The following is a 25,342-nucleotide window of genomic DNA, read 5'->3' on the forward strand; positions in this document are numbered from 1 at the left end:
AGGTCATCACAGGGCACAGACAACCATTCACACTCCCATTCACACCTACGGTCAATTTAGAGTCACCAGTTAACCTAACCTGCATGTCTTTGGACTGTGGGGGAAACCGGAGCACCCGGAGGAAACCCACGTGGACACGGGGAGAACATGCAAACTCCACACAGAAAGGCCCTCGCCGGCCACGGGGCTCGAACCCGGACCTTCTTGCTGTGAAGCAACAGCGCTAACCACTACACCACCGTGCCGCCCGAGTGTGTGTACAGTGGTGCTTGAAAGTTTGTGAACCCTTTAGAATTTTCTATATTTCTGCATAAATATGACCTAAAACATCATCAGATTTTCACACAAGTCCTAAAAGTAGATAAAGAGAACTCAGTTAAACAAATGAGACAAAAATATTATACTTGGTCATTTATTTATTGAGGAAAATGATCCAATATTACATATCTGTGAGTGTCAAAAGTATGTGAACCTCTCGGATTAGCAGTTAATTTGAAGGTGAAATTAGAGTCAGATGTTTTCAATCAATGGGATGACAATCAGGTGTGAGTGGGCACCCTGTTTTATTTAAAGAGCAGGGATCTATCAAAGTCTGATCTTCACAACACATGTTTGTGGAAGTGTATCGTGGCAAGAACAAAGGAGATTTCTGAGGACCTCAGAAAAAGCGTTGTTGATGCTCACCAGGCTGGAAAAGGTTACAAAACCATCTGTAAAGAGTTCGGACTCCATGAATCCACAGTCAGACAGATTGTGTGCAAATGGAGGAAATTCAAGACCATTGTTACCCTCCCCAGGAGTGGTCAACCAACAAAGATCACTCCAAGAGCAAGGCGTGTAATAGTCGGCGAGGTCACAAAGGACCCCAGGGTAACTTCTAAGCAACTGAAGGCCTCTCTCACATTGGCTAATGTTAATGTTCATGAGTCCACCATCAAGCTAACACTGAACAACAATGGTGTGCATGGCAGGGTTGCAAGGAGAAAGCCAATGCTCTCCAAAAAGAACATTGCTGCTCGTCTGCAGTTTGCTAAAGATCACGTGGACAAGCCAGAAGGCTATTGGAAAAATGTTTTGTGGATGGATGAGACCAAAATAGAACTTTTTGGTTTAAATGAGAAGTGTTATGTTTGGAGAAAGGAAAACACTGCATTCCAGCATAAGAACCTTATCCCATCTGTGAAACATGGTGGTGGTAGTATCATGGTTTGGGCCTGTTTTCCTGCATCTGGGCCAGGACGGCTTGCCATCATTGATGGAACAATGAATTCTGAATTATACCAGCAAATTCTAAAGGAAAATGTCAGGACATCTGTCCATGAACTGAATCTCAAGAGAAGGTGGGTCATGCAGCAAGACAACGACCCTAAGCACACAAGTCGTTCTACCAAAGAATGGTTAAAGAAGAATAAAGTGAATGTTTTGGAATGGCCAAGTCAAAGTCCTGACCTTAATCCAATGGAAATGTTGTGGAAGGACCTGAAGCGAGCAGTTCATGTGAGGAAACCCACCAACATCCCAGAGTTGAAGCTGTTCTGTACGGAGGAATGGGCTAAAATTCCTCCAAGCCGGTGTGCAGGACTGATCAACAGTTACCATAAACGTTTAGTTGCAGTTATTGCTGCACAAGGGGGTCACACCAGATACTGAAAGCAAAGGTTCACATACTTTTGCCACTCACAGATATGTAATATTGGATCATTTTCCTCAATAAACAAATGACCAAGTATAATATTTTTGTCTCATTTGTTTCACTGGGTTCTCTTTATCTACTTTTAGGACTTGTGTGAAAATCTGATGATGTTTTAGGTCATATTTATGCAGAAATATAGAAAATTCTAAAGGGTTCACAAACTTTCAAGCACCACTGTATATTATATATAAAAATACTAACTATATCACATCACCTTGTCACTGATTATTTTCCAATATCTGCACTCTCCAATGCCTATTACGTTTTATTCTTTCCATATTTAATACATTAGTTATTTTTGTACAAACATCTCAGCTGGATCTAGATTTGTAGACTTTGTTGGATTTCAGTCACACCTACCTGGCTGAAAGGGTTGGGCAGGATCTCCACCAGGTTCTCTGCTGCTCGACGGCTCTTCGGGGCATCTGGGGGGCACTGAAAAGAAACCAAAGGCTATTCAATAAACTAAGCTGATCAGATTTTTCCTTCTCTAAATCTGAAGTATGTAAAACCTACCAGATTTCTGTACTTAGTTACTAACAAAAATCACAGCACCTGGTTCTGATGAGGGTTCAAAACACATTTCACAGATTTCTGCAACCCGCTCGCCATGTGACACAGACGCTGCTTTCTTCCCTTTATGAAACTTGTCAAGGCAAACTGCTTTTCCTGAAGTTTGTTTAGGGGCATCTGTTGCCCTTGTTTCCATTTTAAACTCTGCTCACAGGGAGCCCTGAGCATATGCCCCAACAGAACGCTATGTGCTGAAGATCTAGGGCTCATTAAAAAGGCTCATTAAAATGTTTGACTAGGACTAGTTTTGTGTCATGGCTACAATGAACATGCCTGCTCTCCCGAATAATGCATGGAGATCCACGAATCCATGAAAGATTTTGCTGTTCTACCACAGCGCTGCAGGATCCTCAAACTATAAGATATGGAGTCATTTTCTATAACAGCAGCTCTGACGGTAGTTCCGGCTGTAAAATAAGGGTTATGTTCACATAAATGCGCGAGTTCTAATCCATTATTGTTTCTATAGTAACGACTCGGACACAGGGACGTGGCAGAAGCTGTATATAATGTCAGGCTTATAAAATGTATTTCATTGATATGGTGCTTTACATTTTTTTAATCATTTATGGAACAATCCTTGGGCTTTGTTATGCTTTTCTTTGTTTACATGACAAGCTGTGTTTTTTTATTTATTGTTTTGCTTGGTTTTTTTTTTTCTAAACGTCAAGACATAGGAAAAAAAAGACAGGACAGATTGGGAATGACTGTTTATCGCTGCTAAAATGTAAGCGATGAACAGGAACTAACTTGTTTTGTAACTCACACTCACTTCTTCCAGCTTGTCCAGCTTACGTGTGTGGGGCTGCTGCTATGTGGAGCCTATTGATCCACGTCATATTAATAGCCCTCAAGAACAACTATGTCATTGCTTGTTTACCACAATGCATTATGGGGGAAAGCCGGGGTCGGTAGTTGAGCGATATGACAGACGTTAGATTAATTTTACGTGAGAGGAGTGATTTTGCCGTGCTCTGTCGTGGAAGACCATGAAATCAGTGATTTAAAGAGGTGGAGAACATGTCGAGGGTTTACAGCAGGAAAATCGGAATCCAAATCAAGCTTGGCGAGAAGGTAAGAGTCTAGACCAGGGGTCACCAAACTCTTTTCTCTGGGGGCCACATTGTCGTTCCTGACTGTGATGGGGGGCCAGGGTCGGGTCAGCTATATAACAGAATTGTATGACCCAGACAAATATGACCACCAGCAGGCCTCATTGTGTAGTAGAGATTACTAGCCTGGCACAGCCATCCCCACTACTGTATCCCCACTACTATATCCCCCACTACTATATCCCCCACTACTATATCCCCACTACTATATCCCCCACTACTATATATCCCCACTACTATATCCACACTACTATATCCCCCACCACTATATCTACACTACTATATCCCCACCACTATATCCCCCACCACTATATCCCCCACCACTATATCCCCCACTACTATATCCACACCACTATATCCACACCACTATATCCCCCACTACTATATCCCCCACCACTTTATCTACACTACTATATCCCCACTACTATATCCCCCACCACTATATCCCCCACTACTATATCCACACCACTATATCCACACCACTATATCCGCACCACTATATCCCCCACTACTATATCCCCACTACTATATCCCCACTACTGTGGCAAAGCTGTGGCACAGCAGTTATGCTCATATTTACATAGGAATAACATCCATGAAATGTATCAGTCAGGATTTAGACCTCATCATAGCACAGAGACAGCACTGGTTAAAGTAGTAAACGACCTACTGTTGGCGTCTGATCAGGGCTGTGTCTCGCTACTTGTGTTGCTTGACCTTAGTGCAGCATTTGATACCATTGATCATTCCATTCTTCTGGATAGACTAGAAAATGTTGTGGGAGTTAAGGGAACGGCCCTCTCCTGGCTCAGGTCTTATCTAACTGATCGTTATCAGTATGTTGATATAAATGGTGATATTTCTAGACGTACCGAGGTAAAGTTTGGTGTTCCACAAGGTTCTGTCTTGGGTCCACTGCTTTTTTCTCTATATATGTTACCTCTGGGCGATATTATTCGTAAACATTGTATTAGTTTCCACTGTTATGCTGATGACACACAGTTGTATGTCTCTGCAAAACCTGATGAGAGACACCAGCTTAATAAAATTGAGGAATGTGTTAAGGACATTAGACACTGGATGCTTATAAATTTCCTTCTGCTTAACTCTGACAAGACTGAAGTACTTGTGCTAGGACCACATACAGCTAGAAGTAAGTTTTCTGATTACACAGTAACTCTGGATGGCCTTTCTGTTTCTTCACATGCAGCAGTAAAAGACCTCGGAGTGATTATTGACCCCAGTCTTTCATTCGAAACTCACATTGATAACATCACCCGGATAGCTTTCTTTCATCTCAGAAATATTGCAAAGATAAGAAATTTAATGTCATTGCATGATGCAGAAAAACTAGTCCATGCTTTCGTTACCTCCAGGTTGGATTATTGTAATGCCTTACTGTCTGGATGTTCCAATAAGTGCATAAACAAGCTCCAGTTAGTTCAAAATGCCGCAGCAAGAGTCCTTACTAGAACTAGAAAATATGACCACATCACGCCTGTCTTATCCACACTGCATTGGCTCCCAATCAAATTTCGTATTGATTATAAAATACTACTATTGACCTTTAAAGCACTAAATGGTCTCGCACCACAGTACCTGAGTGAACTTCTGCTCCTCTATGACCCGCCACGCCTACTTAGATCAAAAGGTGCAGGCTATCTGCTGGTACCTCGTATAGTGAAGGCTACATCAGGGGGCAGAGCCTTTTCTTACAAAGCCCCACTGTTATGGAACAGCCTTCCAAGTAATGTTCGGGAATCAGACACAGTCTCAGCATTTAAGTCTCGGCTGAAAACATATCTGTTTAGTCAAGCCTTTTGTTAATGGTGTTTATGAGGTAAAGGAGTAGATCTGGAGGGTCCTCAGACATAGAGTGTTTTGGTAAACTGGGATGTATGGATGCTGTCAGTCCCCACTCGCTTGCTCACTCGAGTTTGTTGACGGTGCAGTGGCTGGCTGCTTTATGTCCCGGGGCTCCCTCATGCCTGTGTTACCTTCTGGCTCTCTCCTTTTAGTTATGCTGTCATAGTTAGTTGCCGGAGTCCCTGCTTGTACTCGGTGCAATATGTATACTGTTCCTACTTATTCAGGTGACATTGGGCATACCTAACCACCTGTGTTTTCTTTCTCCCCCCCCCCACACTCCAAATCTGTCCCTCTGAGTTACATGGAGTCAACAGGAAATCTTTTGGTGGAGACGGTGGGGACCTCGACTGGCTATCGTAGCCTGCAGGGAATCGGCCGTCAGACATTCTGTCGCATGTCCCAGACCCGGTGAAATGTAACTGAATTGTCTTGGCCAGGCCTAAGGGTCCCATCTGCATCTCATCATTGCTGAGGAGTGTGCTCCCATCACCCAATCAAGCATCCAGCCAGAGCAGGTCATGATATATTTTTTACCATATTAACATGCCATTGTGTGTCATGCCTGATGTAAAGACTCTCGTCTCTGCGAGCCTACCACACAGATTTAATACTTGTCATTTTTAGGGCATACCTAATAACATGTTTTCTTTCTCTCTCTCTTCCCCCCCCCATCTGTCCCTCTGAGTTACATGTTGATCCTGGGATTGAGATGCTGGCCTCTTCTGCCCCTCAGACCTGCTTGATCCATCCTGGTGCCCTGTGTCTGGTCGGAGTTTTATCGCCCCACTCCTGTGAAGGACGGCCCCATGAGGACAGTTGAGGGTTATACCTGTTAAAACTATTAATATTATAGTTAGGCTGTCTGTTGTTGCCCAAATGAGGATGGGTTCCCTTTTGAGTCTGGTTCCTCTCGAGGTTTCTTCCTCATGTCGTCTGAGGGAGTTTTTCCTTGCCACCGTCGCCACAGGCTTGCTCATTGGGGATAGATTAGGGATAAAATTAGCTCATGTTTTAAGTCGTTCAAATTCTGTAAAGCTGCTTTGCGACAATGTTTATTGTTAAAAGCGCTGTACAAATAAACTTGATTTGATTTGATTTGATACTGTATCCCCACTACTATATCCACACTACTATATCCCCCACTACTATATCCCCACTACTATATCCCCCACTACTATATCCACACTACTATATCCCCCACTACTATATCCACACTACTATATCCCCCACTACTATATCCACACTACTATATCCACACTACTATATCCCCACTATTATATCCCCCACTACTATATCCCCACTACTATATCCCCCACTACTATATCCACACTACTATATCCCCCACTACTATATCCACACTACTATATCCACACTACTATATCCCCACTATTATATCCCCCACTACTATATCCACACTACTATATCCCCCACTACTATATCCACACTACTATATCCCCACTACTATATCCCCCACTACTATATCCCCACTACTATATCCCCCACTACTATATCCACACTACTATATCCCCCACTACTATATCCCCACTACTATATCCCCCACTACTATATCCACACTACTATATCCACACTACTATATCCCCCACTACTATATCCACACTACTATATCCACACTACTATATCCACACTATTATATCCCCCACTACTATATCCCCACTACTATATCCCACACTACTATATCCACACTACTATATCCCCACTACTATATCCCCACTACTATATCCCACACTACTATATCCACACTACTATATCCCCACTACTATATCCACACTACTATATCCACACTACTATATCCACACTACTATATCCCCCACTACTATATCCACACTACTATATCAACATTTGATTCCTGGCACATATTTGTTTATCTTTATTAGTGGTTTGCAAAAGTAGTAATCGAGTCTTCACACTTTGTTTTAATTTGAACTACCACAGAAATTCCATTTATTTATTTTCTAATAAAAATAACATCAAAGCTGTCAAGGTAAGAAACATCTGCCTAGTTGAGGTGATTGACACTGGCAAAGGTGAGTGGAAAATTATAAATTGTAGGTAGGCCTGTTGATATTATTAATAATAATATTAATAATAATTGTGTGCAGCACTTAATAAAGGTCAAATAAATAGGCCTATAAAATAAATACATTTAAAAACAGTGAAATTATAATAATATGAGCAATAGATCAATAGATCACAGCAGTTGTGCTGTGTCCTGCACGTCATTGCTCTCATCCATGGCCAAAGCAAAAAACTCGAATTCTGACGCTCTCTCATTCAGCTGGTCATACACGTTGTCCCCCAAATCTTCGGTTCGCCTGGTCATAGTAGGTGCAGAGAGACTCACCGCGTTGAGTGCATCCTTCTTGTCGGGACACACCTCCTCGGCCACAGCAAGCATGCATACTTTAACAAAGTCCCCATCAGTAAGCGGCTTTCCATGGGTAGCTAGTAGGTGAGCTACCTTATAGCTAGCTCAGACAGCAGCCTGGTTGATCTGGGTTTGGCGAAGGAATACATTCTGTTGCCCTCGCAAACTAGCATACTCTTTGTGGCGGGTTTCGTAGTGACGACGCAGATTATATTCTTTGAAAACCGACACACTTTCTTTACATACAAGACAAACTGCACGGTCCTTACACTGAACGAAAAAATAATCGGTGGTCCACTGTTCTTTAAAAACTCTGCACTCTCTGTCAGCTTTTCGCTGACCGCTAGCCATTTTGCTGTCCTGAACACTGACAGTTCTCTGCGCGTGCGCTGCCTGTCACTGCTTGATCGTGAGCATATGACGAAAATTCGGAAAATATGAATAGTTCATTTTATAACTAAATATCAATTTTAATTGATAAAATCAACAAAATACAAGATGCAGACATGTTATTATTTGCCAAAAAGCAATTTAAAAAAATAGGCCATAACCACTTTTGGGGATTGCCTCATAGGGCCGGTTCAAGTGGTGGGGGGCAGAGGGGCTGGGGGGCCAATCAAAGGGGGGTGGCGGGCCGGAGTCAGCCCGCGGGCCGTAGTTTGATGACCCCTGGTCTAGACCGAGTTGACGACACTGTACAACAGCAACAACAAATCTCGATGTCTTATTCTGAGGATGTACTGTATATTGCACCAGCTAAACTTTATCGAGAAAACAAATCTATCTGAATATCGGGAATTGGTGTGGAGCAGCAGCGCTCTTGCGTGCGATTCGTGAGCAAATAACGGTCCGAATGATAAATGAGTGATTAGTTAGATAAAAGTTAATATCAGGAAACATTACCCCCCCAAAAAAAATCTTTGGAAACCCGCTGATCTGCCGTGTCATGTTCAGTATAAATGCATTTACATCAATAAATGCCGCTAGTGAGGTACACTGAACATTATACACACCTGAAAGAGAACCCTTGGTGGTTTGGGAGTTTTATTGGTCCGACAGGTTCATTCGGCTGCTGAAGAATGCTGCTTTGTTTTACAGGCTTTGGAATATCACTAGTTTCAGACGATGAACAGTGTCGATTGTTATAATCTTCTATAACCGAAGGCCGTTCCACAGACCATAGAAATATTTCTGGGTCACAGTTTAAGTCTGTCTTTTTCCCACCAGAGAAATGTAAGCTACAAACACTTGTCCATTTCAATTCAGTTCAAAGGTTTTCATTGCGGATTAAACTTATCCATTTCTTTCTTCTCTTCTTCTCGACTGGCAGCCAATAAAAGCTCAAATGAGGTGTTGTCTTTGTTGTGTAGACACAGTAAGGAACACAGCAATTCACTTTAGGCAGTATGGTTAAAACCGCTTAGACACAACAATGCAGTGTTTAACAAAGGAGAAAGTAAACAATACGGCGGAGTTGACCCCGGGTATCACCCATAATGCATTGCGGTAAACAAGTGATGATGTAGTTATGGGTTAGGGTCATTGGAGCATAGTTTTACACCAGATGCCCTTCCTGCTGCAACCCTCCAATTTCCCGGCTTGGGAAACAACCATTCACACACACACACACACATTCACACCTGTGGACAATTTAGAGTAGCCAGTTAACCTAACTACATGTCTTTGGACTGTGGGGGAAAACGGAACACCCGGAGGAAACCCATGCTTGAACCCAGGACCTTCTTGCTGTGAGGTGACAGCACTAACCACTGTGCCACCTGTGGATGTTCCGTAAAATTCAATGTAATTATCAGTGTTTAGTTAATAATAAGTTAGTAAGTAGTTAATAATAATTAGTAAATAATTGACAAATTGTCATGGTATCAAAGGATTAACACACTATGCTGTTATAGGAAAATAATCTGCTTTATGTTGTGCTTCATTGCATGTTCACTCTGGCAACATCACAAACCTGCCATGACGTTGTGTGATACTTACTGCATCAGCAAAGTTGTAATATACTTTCTGACAGTGTTGGAGTTGAGTCACTAAACCTCAAGTCCGAGTCCAGTCTCAAGTCCCCAGTGTTCAAGTCTGAGTCAAGTCCAAGTCATGAAAGAGAATTTCGAGTCGAGTCCACTATTGATCCGAGTCGAGTCCAAGAACAAACTTCCAACCACACCATTTGACGATGGCTGTTGCTGCCTTTATGTGAAACCATTTACGGCGTGCACATGAGAGTCCATTTGGCATGAGTGCTGTCACGCCCGAGAGTCTATCTGATGCACGTGCCAAGGCATGCAGGTGTGACACTCTTGCACGAAATTCGTACAAAAATTGATGTAGATATAAATATCTTATGCCAAATTATTATGGCATGTTACAAAAAATAAAGAACAAATCGGAGTCCTCGTCTCCAATTTACGAGTCCGAATGCAGTTAATGCACGAGTCCAAGTCTGAGTCATCAGTGCTCACGTCCAAGTCAAGTCACGAGTCCTTCAAATTAGGGCGCGAGTCCTGGACTCGAGTACTACAAGCCTGCTTTCTGATCATAAAACACACCTGGTTCTAAACTGCAGACCCGAACTAATTGTACGTTCTCTCCTGTGGTTTCTTTTCCTCTCATAGAGGAAGTATTTCTTGAGTTCTTTATTTTGACTATTTCTAGTATTAATTCAGGAGGTTGGATGCTTTTCGTGTAGGCAGGAGTTCCACAGGAGCAAAACGTTTCTCTGAGCCTTAGCAATTCAGCAAGCTGAACCTTGTCAGAGCTTGGATCAATTTTGGGAAAAAAAAAGAGAGACACACCACATTCTTGTCTCTGTTTAAAAAAAAAAACCTTCAACATGAATGACTCAAACCCAGTTTTGGCCCCAAGACATTCTTATGTAAGTGGATTCCATGATGCAACACTACTTGAGCCTTCATCTGAAACAATAAAACTGATGTTTTGACATTGCCTTTGCTTTTGCTTCCAAGACACTAAGTGTGTATAACATGTTTACCCGAAGTATTCTTTTCAAAATCAGGGTCAAAACTGCAGATCCCCTGGATCAAAACGTATATATACACTACCGTTCAAAAGTTTGGGGTCACCCAGACAATGTTGTGTTTTCCATGAAAAGTCACACTTTTATTTCCCACCATAAGTTGTAAAATGAATAGAAAATATAGTCAAGACATTTTTCTGGCCATTTTGAGCATTTAATCGACCCCACAAATGTGATGCTCCAGAAACTCAATCTGCTCAAAGGAAGGTCAGTTTTATAGCTTCTCTAAAGAGCTCAACTGTTTTCAGCTGTGCTAACATGATTGTACAAGGGTTTTCTAATCATCCATTAGCCTTCTGAGGCAATGAGCAAACACATTGTACCATTAGAACACTGGAGTGAGAGTTGCTGGAAATGGGCCTCTATACACCTATGGAGATATCGCACCAAAAACCAGACATTTGCAGCTAGAATAGTCATTTACCACATTAGCAATGTATAGAGTGGATTTCTGATTAGTTTAAAGTGATCTTCATTGAAAAGAACAGTGCTTTTCTTTCAAAAATAAGGACATTTCAAAGTGACCCCAAACTTTTGAACGGTAGTGTGTATATATATATATATATATATATATATATATATATATATATATATATATATATCAGACTGTATGGGACATTCTTTCCTACATGCATCCATGCCGGTATTCTCATCTTGCTGCATAATTCAGCAGAAATATTGTGCATGTCCAGTGCTTAATGAGACTCATTTCTCTCCTGAAGAAAAGCTCACTTTTTCTCTAACTCTGAAACAAAAACTTTGGCTACTGTGTGCTCAAGCGCAACTATCAATATATTGGGGTAATTTGCGAGTACGGACTGACTAAGCTTCTAAAATGAAGTTTAAATGACACATTAGCCACAATTTTGGTCCATTTATCAAATAATTTCCATGCCAACATTTGTTTAAAGGCATAAATAAATAACGCTATATATTTAGTTCTAAAAGTACATTTCCATAAAATATACTCGCTGCAAAAAAAGAAAACAATGCATCTGCTGAACACTCGTACAGAACACTCATCCACTAATGCCCTGCAAGCTCATTCACCTGTGGTATTCAAATCTATCACTATTTGATTAACAACACAGAAATTATCAGCACATCAAGATGTTATATGTTGTGATACGCAAATATATTATTCTATACAATTTCATTGAGATGGAATCAAAACAACAGGCTCACTCATGACTGATCATTTATTTCACCGATGTTCATTGTGCCATTCATTAAAAACAAACATTAGGGTCCAAATATGTGATTGTTCCATCAAAGGGTCGTTTTATTCCATCAGTTATGAAGCGAAACTAATATAACGTCAGTCTAATTATATTTTACAACAAATGATGACAAATTTCTGCTAATACAAGGAAAAATGAAACATGTAATAATTTAAGTTGATTAATACACAGGATATAAATATAAATAACTATAAATGATGCGTACAGACTGCATAAGCATGCTGCAGTATAGCAACTACAGTGAGACCAAACAAAAAACCACAATGAGGTTTTACATAATTTTTAAACTGAAATAAAAATACGACTCAACAGCTTTCTAGTTAATAATGTTTTCTAATGTAGGATGCTAACAGAGTTAGGAAAATCTCAGTAAAATTGCTCAATACTTTTTAGAAACCACACAAAAGGACCATAAACTATCCCCAAATATTTGAGCAGTGGAAAGGGAAATTCTTTTCACAAAACAAGTTCACCGTGGTGCACATACTTTTCTAATTTGCAGTATTTGCAATGTTATCATCGCCTGGCACAGCTGTTATCTACTCCTTAATCTCTTTTTCCATCTCCCAGTCATTGCATGATGTCTTAAAACAGGAATGATTCTGTATGTCACAGATACACAGACTTTTGTTTGCCATAATCAATGTTTATGGGAAACTAATTCAGTTAAATTCTGATTATTTGTTTTAAACCAATGTCTTGGTGGCTGGGGACTATGGTGACTATGGGGATTATGAGAACCATTGCAACCATGAAGACTATGGGAACTATGGTGACTATGGGGACTATGAGGACTATGCGGGACCATGAGGACTATGGCGACTATGAAAACTATGAGGACAATGGCAACTATGGGGACTATGGGGACCATGAGGAATATGGGGACTATGAGGACTACGGGGACCATGAGGAATATGGGGACTATGAGGACTATGGCAACTATGGGGACCGTCAGGTCCATGAGGACTATGAGGACAATGGCGACTATGGGGACCATGAGGACTATGGCAACTATGGGGACCATGAGGACTATGGCAACTATGGGGACTATGGCAACTATGGGGACCATGAGGACTATGGCAACTATGGGGACCATGAGGACTATGGTGACTATGGGGACAATGAAGACTATGAGGACTATGGCGACTATGGGTACCACGAGGATTATGGGGACTATGGCGACTATGGGGACCATGAGGATTATGGGGTCTATGGCGGCTACGGGGACCAGGAGGACCATGGGGACCATGGCGGCTATGGGGACCATGAGGACTATGGTGACTATGAAGACTATGAGGACAATGGCAACTATGGGGACTATGGGGACCATGAGGAATATGGGGACTATGAGGAATATGGGGACTATGAGGACTATGGGGACCATAAGGACTGATATACAGCAATGTGTTTCAACAGCTTGGAATTACTATTTGCCATTTTCAGGAATTGTTGATATAAATTATTATTATTATTATTGCTATGAAAAGGGGCGCATGGGGTAAATAAAACATGATCACATATCAGATCATGAGTTGAGATGATAAGTGCAAGCACACACAAACGCACAATCATATTTTTCTGTTCTCCTGGTGTTTTAATAAAGTAATGGCTCACTGAATAAGGCTTTAGGCTACTGATTGAAAGGTCATGAGTTCAATTCCAAATACTACCAAGTTGCCATGTTGATTTCTTCTGACAGGTGCTTAGTATTTAACTACTCAGTTGTATCCTACCCAAGTTTTTATTTTAAATTTTTTAATGAAACCATCAGCCAAAAATGTGAGTGTAAGGGAAAATTTCAGTTTCATTGCTATGTATATTTGAGAGCTACTTACCCGAGCTCCTGGAATTTCACAGCACGCTTCCTGGATAGCCAAAGATGGGTTGCAATACAACACCACCTGCTGAATGTCCATCTGATGACAAAAAAAAAAAAAACAGTTTAACTTTTTCCCCCATTACTTGTAATTTGTTAATCTGTACTTAGTTAATCTGTAATGAACCAAATTACATGAACCAACCATAATGTGTTATTTGTGATGTCAGAAGCAGGAATTTGTGAAAAAGTACAATGCTGGAAAAGAAAATGTTAATGAAGGAAGAGTTGGCACAAAAGTGGAACGTGCAGAGAAATTCAAGTTAGTGCTCAAGTCACTCAAGCCAGTATGGCTGCTGGATGCTTGGCGCTTAGCAATTCAAACATACTACCTCTACGTGACATGAGTAGGTGTGGAACTTCTTACTTTTCATTTATGCGAGCTTATTAGCAGGTTAAAAAGATTCAGACAGCTTGCATAAGCAGCACAGTGTTGCGTCCCTAAAGCAGCGCCGCATCAAGAGCTTTGGTGTTGAGTCAGTTTTTGCATGCTGCATACAGTAACTCAAGAGAGGTAACACTTACCGTACTTTCAACAACAATAAGGAAGAGTACTTAAGTTTAAAAAAAATGCTTTAATACTGCTTGAAAATATGACATGAAAAAACATCTCAAAGCAGTCTATAAAGAGCTACAATAAAATAGATACAATAAAAAAGTTGCCAAAATAAATTGGCAAAAGGTTTAGTTTAGTGTAGTAATGATTTAACACTGAAATTGTGCATATTTTTATGCAGATCTCAGATGTAACCACCACCTTAAGGATTACACTGATGGCTGTGTGGGAGACATGGGACAGAGTCTGCAGAAAGCAGATGTGTGTCTCAGGTACACGCGATTCTGACCTTGGACTTGCGCGATATTGGCTTGAGCAAGGAGCAGTATTAAGTCCAGCCCCACTGTCTGACAGATTAATTTAACCACAATATGCCACAGGCTTCAGCCTGCAAACAAGTTTAAAAATTTAATCAATTGTTCCTTGGCCCATGGCCCACCTTTTGTCAAAATTTCCTCTAAATCCGTTCACTACTTTTTGAGTTATACTGGGAACAAACAAACAAACAAATGAAAAGTCGTGCAGAGCACGATACTTGCGAAAATCACAAAGAAACAAAGCAAAACTATGACGTGTTTTTTTGTGACGTCGTTATCAAGTTCGCTCAAGATTTTATTTTCTCAATCAAAGGGGGTTTTAATGGAGAACCTGCAAAAAAAAAAATCATCAAATTCTGAGTTGAACTTTTTAAGTTATAGGCACTTGAAATGTTGGCACTAAAAACCGGTACTGTGACCTTGACCTTTGAACTTTTGACCACAAATTTTGCATATGACCTTAGAATTAGGCCCAGAATGTTAATTCATGGTCGGAGTATCGATCGCACATTGATAAACACTTTTTTGAGGTCAAGGTCAAATTTGTGAAAAATCTCTCAAAATTTGACCTCATTTTTTGACCTCAAGATGATGTCATGGGTAAACCTCAATGGTGTATTCAAAAGGGATTCAAAAATGCTTTCCAATGCCACCAGTCCCATCTCAATACGAACGCTGGTTCGGAAGTTATGGCCGATTAGGTATTTTTGCAAGATTTGACCTTGGTGACCTTCTCATCTCATTATCACTAGCCGCTTTATCCTTCTACAGGGTCGCAGGCAAGCTGGAGCCTATCCCAGCTGACTACGGGCGAAAGGCGGGGTACACCCTGGACAAGTCGCCAGGTCATCGCAGGGCTGATACAGAGACACAGACAGCCATTCACACTCACATTCACACCTACAGACAATTTAGAGCCACCAGTTAACCTAACCTGCATGTCTTTGGACTGTGGGGGAAACCGGAGCACCCGGAGGAAACCCACGCGGACACGGGGAGAACATGCAAACTCCACACAGAAAGGCCCTCGCCGGCCACAGGGCTCGAACCCAGAACCTTCTTGCTGTGAGGTGACAGCACTAACCACTACACCACTGTGCCGCCTCTCAGAGATGTCAACTAAATAATAATAATAAACTGAAGCAGATCCATAACACGATTCTGAATATGAAAAACTTTCCCAACATAAATACTGACAAAGTTTTAAACCTAAGCCACACACTCTAAATACACCTCATTGTTCAGTATTTTGTTTGTCCGCATCCCAGTCATCATCAAAGTATAAAAGTAGTACATGCTGTGCTCTACTGCAACACTAACCCTGTGTCCGAAATCGCTCATTCATTCACTGCTCCCTACTCACTATATAGGGAATTATTATATCGACGACTATATAGTGAGCTCATTGGTAAAATGAAAAAAAAAAAAACGCTTTCGGTCACTAATCCGTCGCGCTGGTATTTATGTCATTACCGTCACACAATTAAAACGTGCCAGATCAGTCGGCTGGTGGGTTTTCAAAATAAGAAATGCATGCATGTGTTTTTGTGATAAATCCATATTATACTGAGCGCATTTCCTACATTAATCAATACAAAGTAGCTGCATCTTTCAGTTTTTTTGTAAATCAAGGTTCTTCTTTGCCGCTGCCTTTTATTAAATCAAATTTGAGACTTTTAATTTGATTTCTTTCAGTGCAACCGCAATGCATGATGGGATATATTGCTTTGGTTAGTGACCATCAGTTGTACACTGCTTTTCATGATGCATTGTGGGATACTTTGAGTGCACTATATAGGGTGTAAATAATCCTCACTAAGGTTTCAGACAGCACTACAAAATGGCGTCCTCACTATATAGTGCCCTATATAGTGAGTAGGGAGGGATTATCGGACACAGGGTGATTCTCTGTATACTGTACACGTATGAACAGTTAATGGACGTAAGCATCAAGCCAAGCTCTCCACAAGTTGCACCAGTTCTCCTGGAGTGTGAGCCGAGCAGTAATGGCGGAGTACTCAGTATGGAGAAAATGGAGAATGAGTGGACCAGTCGTTGGATTTCTCCGCTGGATATGATTTTTTTTTTCTTTCCACCCCCACGCTGGATATGCTTGCCTCAGCAGCAACATCTCACCCTTACGTGGAAGAAGCGAATGAACAAAGAACTGAAAGTCAGATTGTTTCAAAACAATCGGCCACAAAATCAGGCTTCAAGAAGCGAGAACACAGACAGGTAAGCTCCGACTCTCATTGTAACTTGTATTGTGTGTTTAAGTTACCGGTATGAGATTATTTAATTTGCTTCAGAATGTGATTGTCTCAGTTCATCTGATTATTTAATTAGCCTTTTATGTTTTATCAGTGAAAATTCATGCATGTTGCATCAGTTATAACACCCATCCTGTTTTAATGAGAGTCACATAAGACTGTCAGTTCAATTCCATCCAGTTCTCTAGACGGCTTTATTTCGTAAGGTGGGGGCCTCCATGGCTGATGGGTTACTATCGGATTCACTTTCCGATGGTTCGGACTGATACGGTTCTACGTGTATAGCAGTAGCATGTACACACACTCCAATTTCAGGACTGTCACAGTCAGATGTATTACTATCTGAGGAATCCGAAGAACCTCCAATAAATCCGAACGAAGAGGCCACTGCAACCACTCTCGCCTGCCGAGTCTGGCTTTGGTCTATAGCACCGGTTCCCGCTGTGGCGTCATGCACTCAGGGCTGGCTGGCTCGGCGGGGCAGCTCGAATGCCAACTTTGTGGTCGATTTTAACTCTCAAAATATATATATATATATATATATATATATATATATATATATATATATATATATATATATATATATATATTATATATAGTTTTTTATTCCCATTTATGCAGCATACAAGAGTCAAGGATGGAGATACCAACCACTCAGAAATTTATTTAAAAATAAAGGTTCTGTGTATCTCCTTTAAATTCTGTCCCAACCAGCACATACATTACACATGACCACGTAACTGATCATTCAGCCGAGTGTGCGTCTGGATTTGATTTGATTAAGAAGTAGTGATTGATTAATACATCATGGGTGATGCTTGTTAAGACATTCTCTTCGGATCTGGTTTCATCATGCTCTTACAGAGCTGAGTAGCATAAGCCCAAAGGACCAGTGCTTGTGGTTATCCTTCTGCAGACAATTCCTTAGATAACCTTCCAGAATGAATACACACACACACACACACACACACGAAAGCCCAGGGCTGAGCCTGCAGGTAGCCAATGCACAGGAAGCAACATTTCGACACCATTAGTAATGTTCTGCACAATTAGCAGGGGAGCAGGAAGTCAGCTGCTACTGTTCTTTTTTTTTTTCTGCCACACAAGGTAGCACAGGCAATTCCTCTCCATATTAGCCGTTACGCTGTATCTGTGACAAAATGTCTCATTTTTTATTTTTTCTCAAAGTAGAACAACACTTGGGTTTTTGTTTGTTTGTTTGTTTGTTTGTTTTAATTGATGTGCTTGCCTCAAATTCTCCAAAATGACATTTTTTTATTGACATTTCTTACTAATTCTTATAATATTTCTCAAAAACACCCACTCTGCCATCGTCTGAAATATTTCCTATTTCATTCATTACTGAGTTTAAAAAAAAGACATGCGCTTTTGCCCCTTCCTTTTGTGATAAACAAAAAAGAAGGGGGGAAAAAAACCCTGTAAAATATTCCTTGATTGAATTTCAAGCTTAAATGTTGTACAGTAATTAATTTTTAAAGGTCATTAACTGCACTGCGATAAGGGAAAGTATAAGCTGTAATTTGGAGCACCAAAATAAACAGAAATGTCAAAATAAAGCGGATTTAGACCCGTAATTTGTTATTTCACCCTATTTTGATTCCCATTCTATATGCTTCCATACTTCCGGATTTGTGCAGGAACCTTGGATGTATTTTAAAACACGTTACGATTGTGCCAAATACTACCTCGTAAACAGAGCATTGTACCTCAACAGGAGCGGCATTGCTGGCCCTGATGAACATCAGCGTGTGTCCAGTAATTGGGACATGGCCCCGAGGCTCCAGCGGCTTCGTCTCGATAGAGCCGCAGTCTACGTGAAGAGACGCCGCAGTCTTCTGCACACTCAGAGCTACTTTGTGCCAGCGCAGGTCCATCAGAGACTCCACACCTTCTCCATCGAACACACACCCTGTTCCTGAGGCATCCTGATCTACAGAAGATGTCCGCAGTGCCAGCGTACCCTCCGGTCCATTCAGGTCCAGCGACAGCTGCGTAAAACACAAAGGGTTAACTTTAATACCTTCGGTTCAATTGTATGTTTCAAACAGCACAGTCTGAATTAAGGTTAAGGATAAGTTCTAGCTCATTAGCTTCAGAGGTCTTTAAGCTCTAATTATCAGCGAGGCGATAAATAGGCACCTGTTGTTTTACTTCACATGGTGAGGTTTAATGAAAGACTCGTCTGGAAATAAATGGTGAATGTTGGAGCGAATGATGGCGCAGGAACCAATAACCTGTGTCCGTATCATGGAGAAAGACTGGAGGTATGTTTTGATTAATTGCCATATGTGTAGCTGCGGTTAACGATTCGTCTTGTCTGTTGATTTAATGGCACTTTTAAAAGTGCAAGTCTGAAAGTATTGTAATAATGCACACACAGTGCACAGAAATTCATCAGCACTGAATATATTCATACATATATGACATTTCTGTTGCGGTTTGCTTCTAATGGTGTTGCGTTTTGTCCCTCAGTCTGGGTCATTTGTGCAGTTGAGAACATCCATTCTGTGCAGGCAAGCAGGAGCCTATCCCAGCTGACTATGGGCGAGAGGCGGGGTACACCCTGGACAAGTCGCCAGGTCATCACAGGGCTGATACATAGAGATAAACAACCATTCACACCTACGGTCAATTTAGAGCCACCAATTAGCCTAACTTCTATATCTTTGGGCTGTCGGGGAAACCGGAGCACCCGGAGGAAACCCACGCGGACACGGTGAGAACATGCAAACTCCACACAGAAAGGCCCTCGCCGGCCACGGGGCTCGAATCTGGACCTTCTTGCTGTGAGGCGACAGCGCTAACCACTACACCACCGTGCCGCCCAGTTGAGAACAGAAGCAGTCTGAGAGTGACGTGGTCACAGTCTGGTTCTACGTCAATGCTAGAATGGTCCATTTGCAGAGGGAAAGCAATTCGACCCGAAATTGACCTGACGGCAGGAAGTGAACCAATAAATAAATAGTGCATTTTGATGGTTCTTGTTGTAGATCCGAACCACAAGGTGCAAACTGAGCTAAAGAATAAAGCCATAGCAACTGACAAAAAAAAAAAAAAAAACTCTTGACTTGATACATCAAATGTTTAAACCTAGATAGTTATATAAATATCAAAATCATTTATTTATCGCATGGTGCCTCCATGAGATCTGTGCTGAAGTGGTGGTTAAGGTGAGGTGGAGAAGGCCAACATCAAATTCCTAGGACTCCACATCGCAAAGGATCTGACACGGACCCTTAACATCTCCCACCTGGTGATGAAAGCTCAGCAGAGGCTTTTCTTCTTGAGAAAGCTTCAAAAACTCTTAAACTCCCCTCTCAGCTCTTAGAGAACTTCTACAAGAGCACAATAGGTGGTGTTTACATTAGACCGTATCCGTCTCGTTTTCGTCGCGGATGCACTGTCCGTTCACATTAAAACGCCGTGAAACGACTCCACAGGCGGAACAACTTGAATCCGCCAGGGCCCACGTATTCAATCCATTACGTATCTGATCCGGTGCTGTTTAAACATTGAGAAACGAGGATACGCTGTGCTGAGCTCTAGCTGACGTCGTCATTGGACAACATCACTGTGACACCACCTTCCTGATTCGCTGGCGTTGGTCATGCCACGTGCTGACGTCGTCATTGGACAACGTCACTGTGACATCCACCTTCCTGATTCGCTGGCGTTGGTCATGCCACGTGCTGACGTCGTCATTGGACAACGTCACTGTGACATCCACCTTCCTGATTCGCTGGCGTTGGTCATGCCACGTGCTGACGTCGTCATTGGACAACGTCACTGTGACATCCACCTTCCTGATTCGCTGGCGTTGGTCTTGCCACGTGCTGACGTCATCATTGGACAACGTCACTGTGACATCCACCTTCCTGATTCGCTGGCGTTGGTCATGCCACGTGCTGACGTCGTCATTGGACAACGTCACTGTGACATCCACCTTCCTGATTCGCTGGCGTTGGTCATGCCACGTGCTGACGTCGTCATTGGACAACGTCACTGTGACATCCACCTTCCTGATTCGCTGGCGTTGGTCATGCCATGTTGGTCATGTGACGCGACTGCTGAAAAACGGCGTGGACTTTCACTTCCTGCTATTTGTCCCGAATCACTGCTCATGCGCTTCACTCGCGCGCTCTGTGAGCTGCGCAGGGCCGGACTGCGCACCCTCCAGAGGGCACTCGCTGTGATTTGGAGCGCAGGATGCCTGCGGAGCCGAGCGTATCCGTGTATTGGCGTTGCTGTGTGCACGCGAATCGTGCATTGGTGTTGCTGTGTGCACGCTAATCGTTTTAAAAACGTTAATCTGATGATCCGCTGATACGGTCTAATGTAAACACCACCATAGAGAGCTTCCTCTGCTGCTGTGTCACAGTTTGGTACGCTGCAGAGAACCGGAGAGATTTGGACCAGATAGTTAAGACTGCACAGAGGATTGTGGGAATTACGCTACCAGAGCTGGACATACTGTAGTTCACGCTAGTCGTTTATGTAAGAGGGCTAACATTATTATCAAGGACTCAACACACCCAGGTCATAAACTGTTTGTTCGCCTCCCATCAGGCAAAAGATACAGGATAATCAGGACACGCACAAATAGATTGAGGAACAGCTTCTTCCCCAGAGCTGTAGCCTCTATTACGATTTTATGGACGTCTTGGCCAGTATGAGATACAGTCTCATTGAGGCCATTTTATTTGTAATTCTTCCGAATGAATGAAAAAGTTCTATGAGCATATTTTCAGCCCTACACACTCAGCTAAAGTCTTTTTTCCCTTGTGTTTGCTTTGATTACATGCAGTGTGAAATGAAACCAAACCAAATAGGAACTGGATGAAAAGAATCAATGCTGTTCTCATCTGCAGTCAGGTAATGGACTACTACGTGGAAAAACACCTTTAGACTGCAAGTGCAATTAGAAGCCATGACCAGTCATCACTAAACTACATAAAACCTGCGACAAAAATACAGTGGTGCTTGAAAGTTTGTGAACCCTTTAGAATGTTCTATATTTCTGCATAAATATGACCTAAAACATCATCAGATTTTCACACAAGTCCTAAAAGTAGATAAAGAGAACCCAGTTAAACACATGAGACAAAAATATTATACTTGGTCATTTATTTATTGAATGAAAATGATCCAATATTACATATCTGTGAGTGGCAAAAGTTGCCATATGGCAACAATTACACTTTTCCATAACATCTAAACTCACGGGTGGCACAGTGGTGTAGTGGTTAGCGCTGTCACCTCACAGCAAGAAGGTCTGGGTTCGAGCCCCGTGGCCAGCGAGGGCCTTTCTGTGCGGAGTTTGCATGTTCTCCCCGTGTCCGCGTGGGTTTCCTCCGGGTGCTCCGGTTTCCCCCACAGTCCAAAGACATGCAGGTTAGGTTAACTGGTGACTCTAAATTGACCGTAGGTGTGAATGGTTGTCTATGTGTCAGCCCTGTGATGACCTGGCGACTTGTCCAGGGTGTACCCCGCCTTTCGCCCGTAGTCAGCTGGGATAGGCTCCAGCTTGCCTGCGACCCTGTAGAACAGGATAAAGCGGCTAGAGATAATGAGATGAGATCTAAACTCATTTTAATGATCCAAACTAAATGTTTACTTACCAAAGATAGCGTTTTAACTTTTTTCTTGAAGGACTTTTGTCTCAATACTGAACAACACTTCAATTTTGACAGCAGTCAGGTGATGACCAAGACAGCGTCAAGCGTCTGCTGAAAAGGGAAGTGCTACGAGCATTTCCTGGTCATGTGATCTGACAATTATCATTCTCATCTCATCTCATTATCTGTAGCCGCTTTATCCTGTTCTACAGGGTCGCAGGCAAGCTGGAGCCTATCCCAGCTGACTACGGGCGAAAGGCGGGGTACACCCTGGACAAGTCGCCAGGTCATCACAGGGCTGACACATAGACACAGACAACCATTCACACCCACATTCACACCTACGGTCAATTTAGAGTCACCAGTTAACCTAACCTGCATGTCTTTGGACTGTGGAGGAAACCAGAGCACCCGGAGGAAACCCACGCAAACACGGGGAGAACATGCAAACTCCACACAGAAAGGCCCTCGCCGGCCACGGGGCTCGAACCGGGACCTTCTTGCTGTGAGGCGACAGCGCTAACCACTACACCACCGTGCTGCCCATCTGACAATTATGTTTCTTAAAAAAAAGAAGGTCCCCGTTTTCACAAATCTAGAGTAAAGCATAGGTTTTCAGGTACTGCCAATGAAAAAAATTTGAAAAATAAATTGTTACCATATGGCAACACCATACTGTACAATAGAGGGCCAAGTTACATCAAGAAAACATACTGACTATTACAAAACACTGAAGACTCTTTCAAAGGTATTAAATGTTAATATCCTTACAGAACACTTCAGCATTTCAACTATTATATGTTTTCCTTTGTTAAGTAACATCAACAAAGGGCCAGCTATTGAACTGCGTGGAAGACTTCAAGTACCTGGGGTCTTGGAATAGCAGCTCCAGTAAAGACACTGAAGTAAGAATTGTACTAGCATGGGCAGCCATGAATAAATTGTCAATAAATTGATATGGGAGTCAAGCGTGAAAATCAGCTTCTTCAGAGCAGCAGTGGAGAGCGTATTGCTATACGGAGCCGAATGCTGGACACTAACAGAAGCTCTTGAGAGAAGGCTCAATGGGACTTACACAAAAATGCAGAATTCAGAATTGTTCTAAATGTATCATGGCGGCAAAAACTCACAAACAATGCATTTTATAAAGATCTACCACCTCTTAGTGAAACCATCCACAAGTGGAGATTGAGATTTGCAGATCACTGTTGGAGAAAAAAAAGGATGAAGCGGATCACAAACTGGTGCCGTAGGAGCCGGGTCATGGAACAAAAAGTTGTGGCAGACCAAGAAAAAAATGACAATCAGCTCCAAGAAGATACAAATATGAACAGGAGAAATTTGATGAAACCAATGGAAGATAGGAATTCACAGAGGCAGCTCGTCAATGATTGGTTCTGAGCTCACCTGCTTCGGAAGGTAGGTTGTGAAGTAGCAATACATATTTAAATTGTTTATTATTAGTATTACATTATGTTGACTCTATCAGTGTTGTAGTCGAGTCACTAAACCGAGTCCAAGTCCAGTCTCGAGTCCCCAGTGTTCAAGTCCGAGTCAAGTCCAAGTCATTAAAGAAAATTTCAAGTCGAGTCCACTATTGAGCCGAGAACAAGACTCCAACCGGACCATTTGATGGTGGCTGTTGCTGCCTTTATGTGAAACCATTTACGGCGCGTGTGCGCGAGAGTCCGCTTGGTGTGATGCATGCGCCAAGGCACGCAGGTGTGACACTCGCACGGAATTCGTACAAAAATTAATGTAGATATAAACAGGGCTTTGAACCGGTTCAAGGAACGAAAACGAAAACCGGGAACTTTTTCTATTTCACATGGAACAGAAACGAAACCAGAAACTTTATTATTTTTTATGTTCCGGAACAGAAACGCTTATTAAAAATAATGGTAACCGGTTAATACCGGTTTTTATTTCGTTCCTCAAAATTTCCGTAGCCTACAAATAAAAAAGTCATTCTTCTCCTGCGCAAGTTTCTATGACCCGCTGGGGTTCACTTCCTGTGTGACGTTCGCTGACTGAATGGAGAGAGCGGGAGGGTGGACTACTATCACGTCTCCACATCTTAAATAAGAGGTAAATATTGCCGTCTATCGTTATTCAAAAACGTCAATTTCAAACACGATATCAATATATTTGTCCACGTTAATGAGAGGCTCGCGAACATTAAATGACGTTAACCTCTGTTAGCCTATCAATGCATAGGGCCTGACTAGCCTTTGGTAACACACTAAACGAATTATCTTTCATTTTTGGCACTTTTTCTGTTTGTGTAGATGGGAAAACGTACTGAGAATCCAAATCGCCAACATTTGAAATAATAATTGTTTTGAATTATTTCTTGTCTTATTTAATGAAGGTTGTAATAGAATTAGGCTACATTTGGCTTAAGCTGGATGAGACAGAGACATAATTTTATAGCCATTTGTTAAACAGCTGACAGGGAACGTAATTAACCGTTCCGGGAACGAAATTTTTTTGTTCTAACCGGTTCGGGAACGTCTATTTAATGGTGGAACCCAAAACCGGAAAGGTTAAAATTCCATTTCTGTTCGGAACGAACCAATAGAAAAAAAATTCTGGTTCAAAGCCCTGGATATAAATGTCTTATGCCAAATTATCATGGTATGTTACAAAAAATAAAGAAAAAATCCGAGTTTCCAATTTACAAATCCGAATGCAGTTAATGCACGAGTCCAAGTCATCAGTGCTCAAGTCCAGGTCAAGTCACTATGGGGTGCCATGTGTC

The 25,342-nt window shown here is 41.9% G+C and overlaps 1 protein-coding gene across 4 annotated transcripts in view; it reads right to left on the bottom strand.

The window, feature by feature from the left end:
- Window positions 1-25,342, bottom strand: part of col16a1 (collagen, type XVI, alpha 1) — a 268,861-nt gene that overhangs the window by 156,136 nt on the left and 87,383 nt on the right. For all 4 annotated transcript variants that reach the window (XM_060904731.1, XM_060904732.1, XM_060904733.1 and 1 more), the window contains exons 6-8: window positions 18,673-18,954; window positions 13,762-13,842; window positions 2,054-2,128 (exon numbers count right to left, since the gene is read on the bottom strand). In XM_060904731.1, the coding sequence (XP_060760714.1) occupies window positions 2,054-2,128; window positions 13,762-13,842; window positions 18,673-18,954 (438 nt within the window). The remainder of the gene's footprint in view (window positions 1-2,053; window positions 2,129-13,761; window positions 13,843-18,672; window positions 18,955-25,342) is intronic.

This window comes from Neoarius graeffei, chromosome 22 (assembly GCF_027579695.1).
Source record: "Neoarius graeffei isolate fNeoGra1 chromosome 22, fNeoGra1.pri, whole genome shotgun sequence".
Classification (NCBI taxonomy): domain Eukaryota; kingdom Metazoa; phylum Chordata; class Actinopteri; order Siluriformes; family Ariidae; genus Neoarius; species Neoarius graeffei.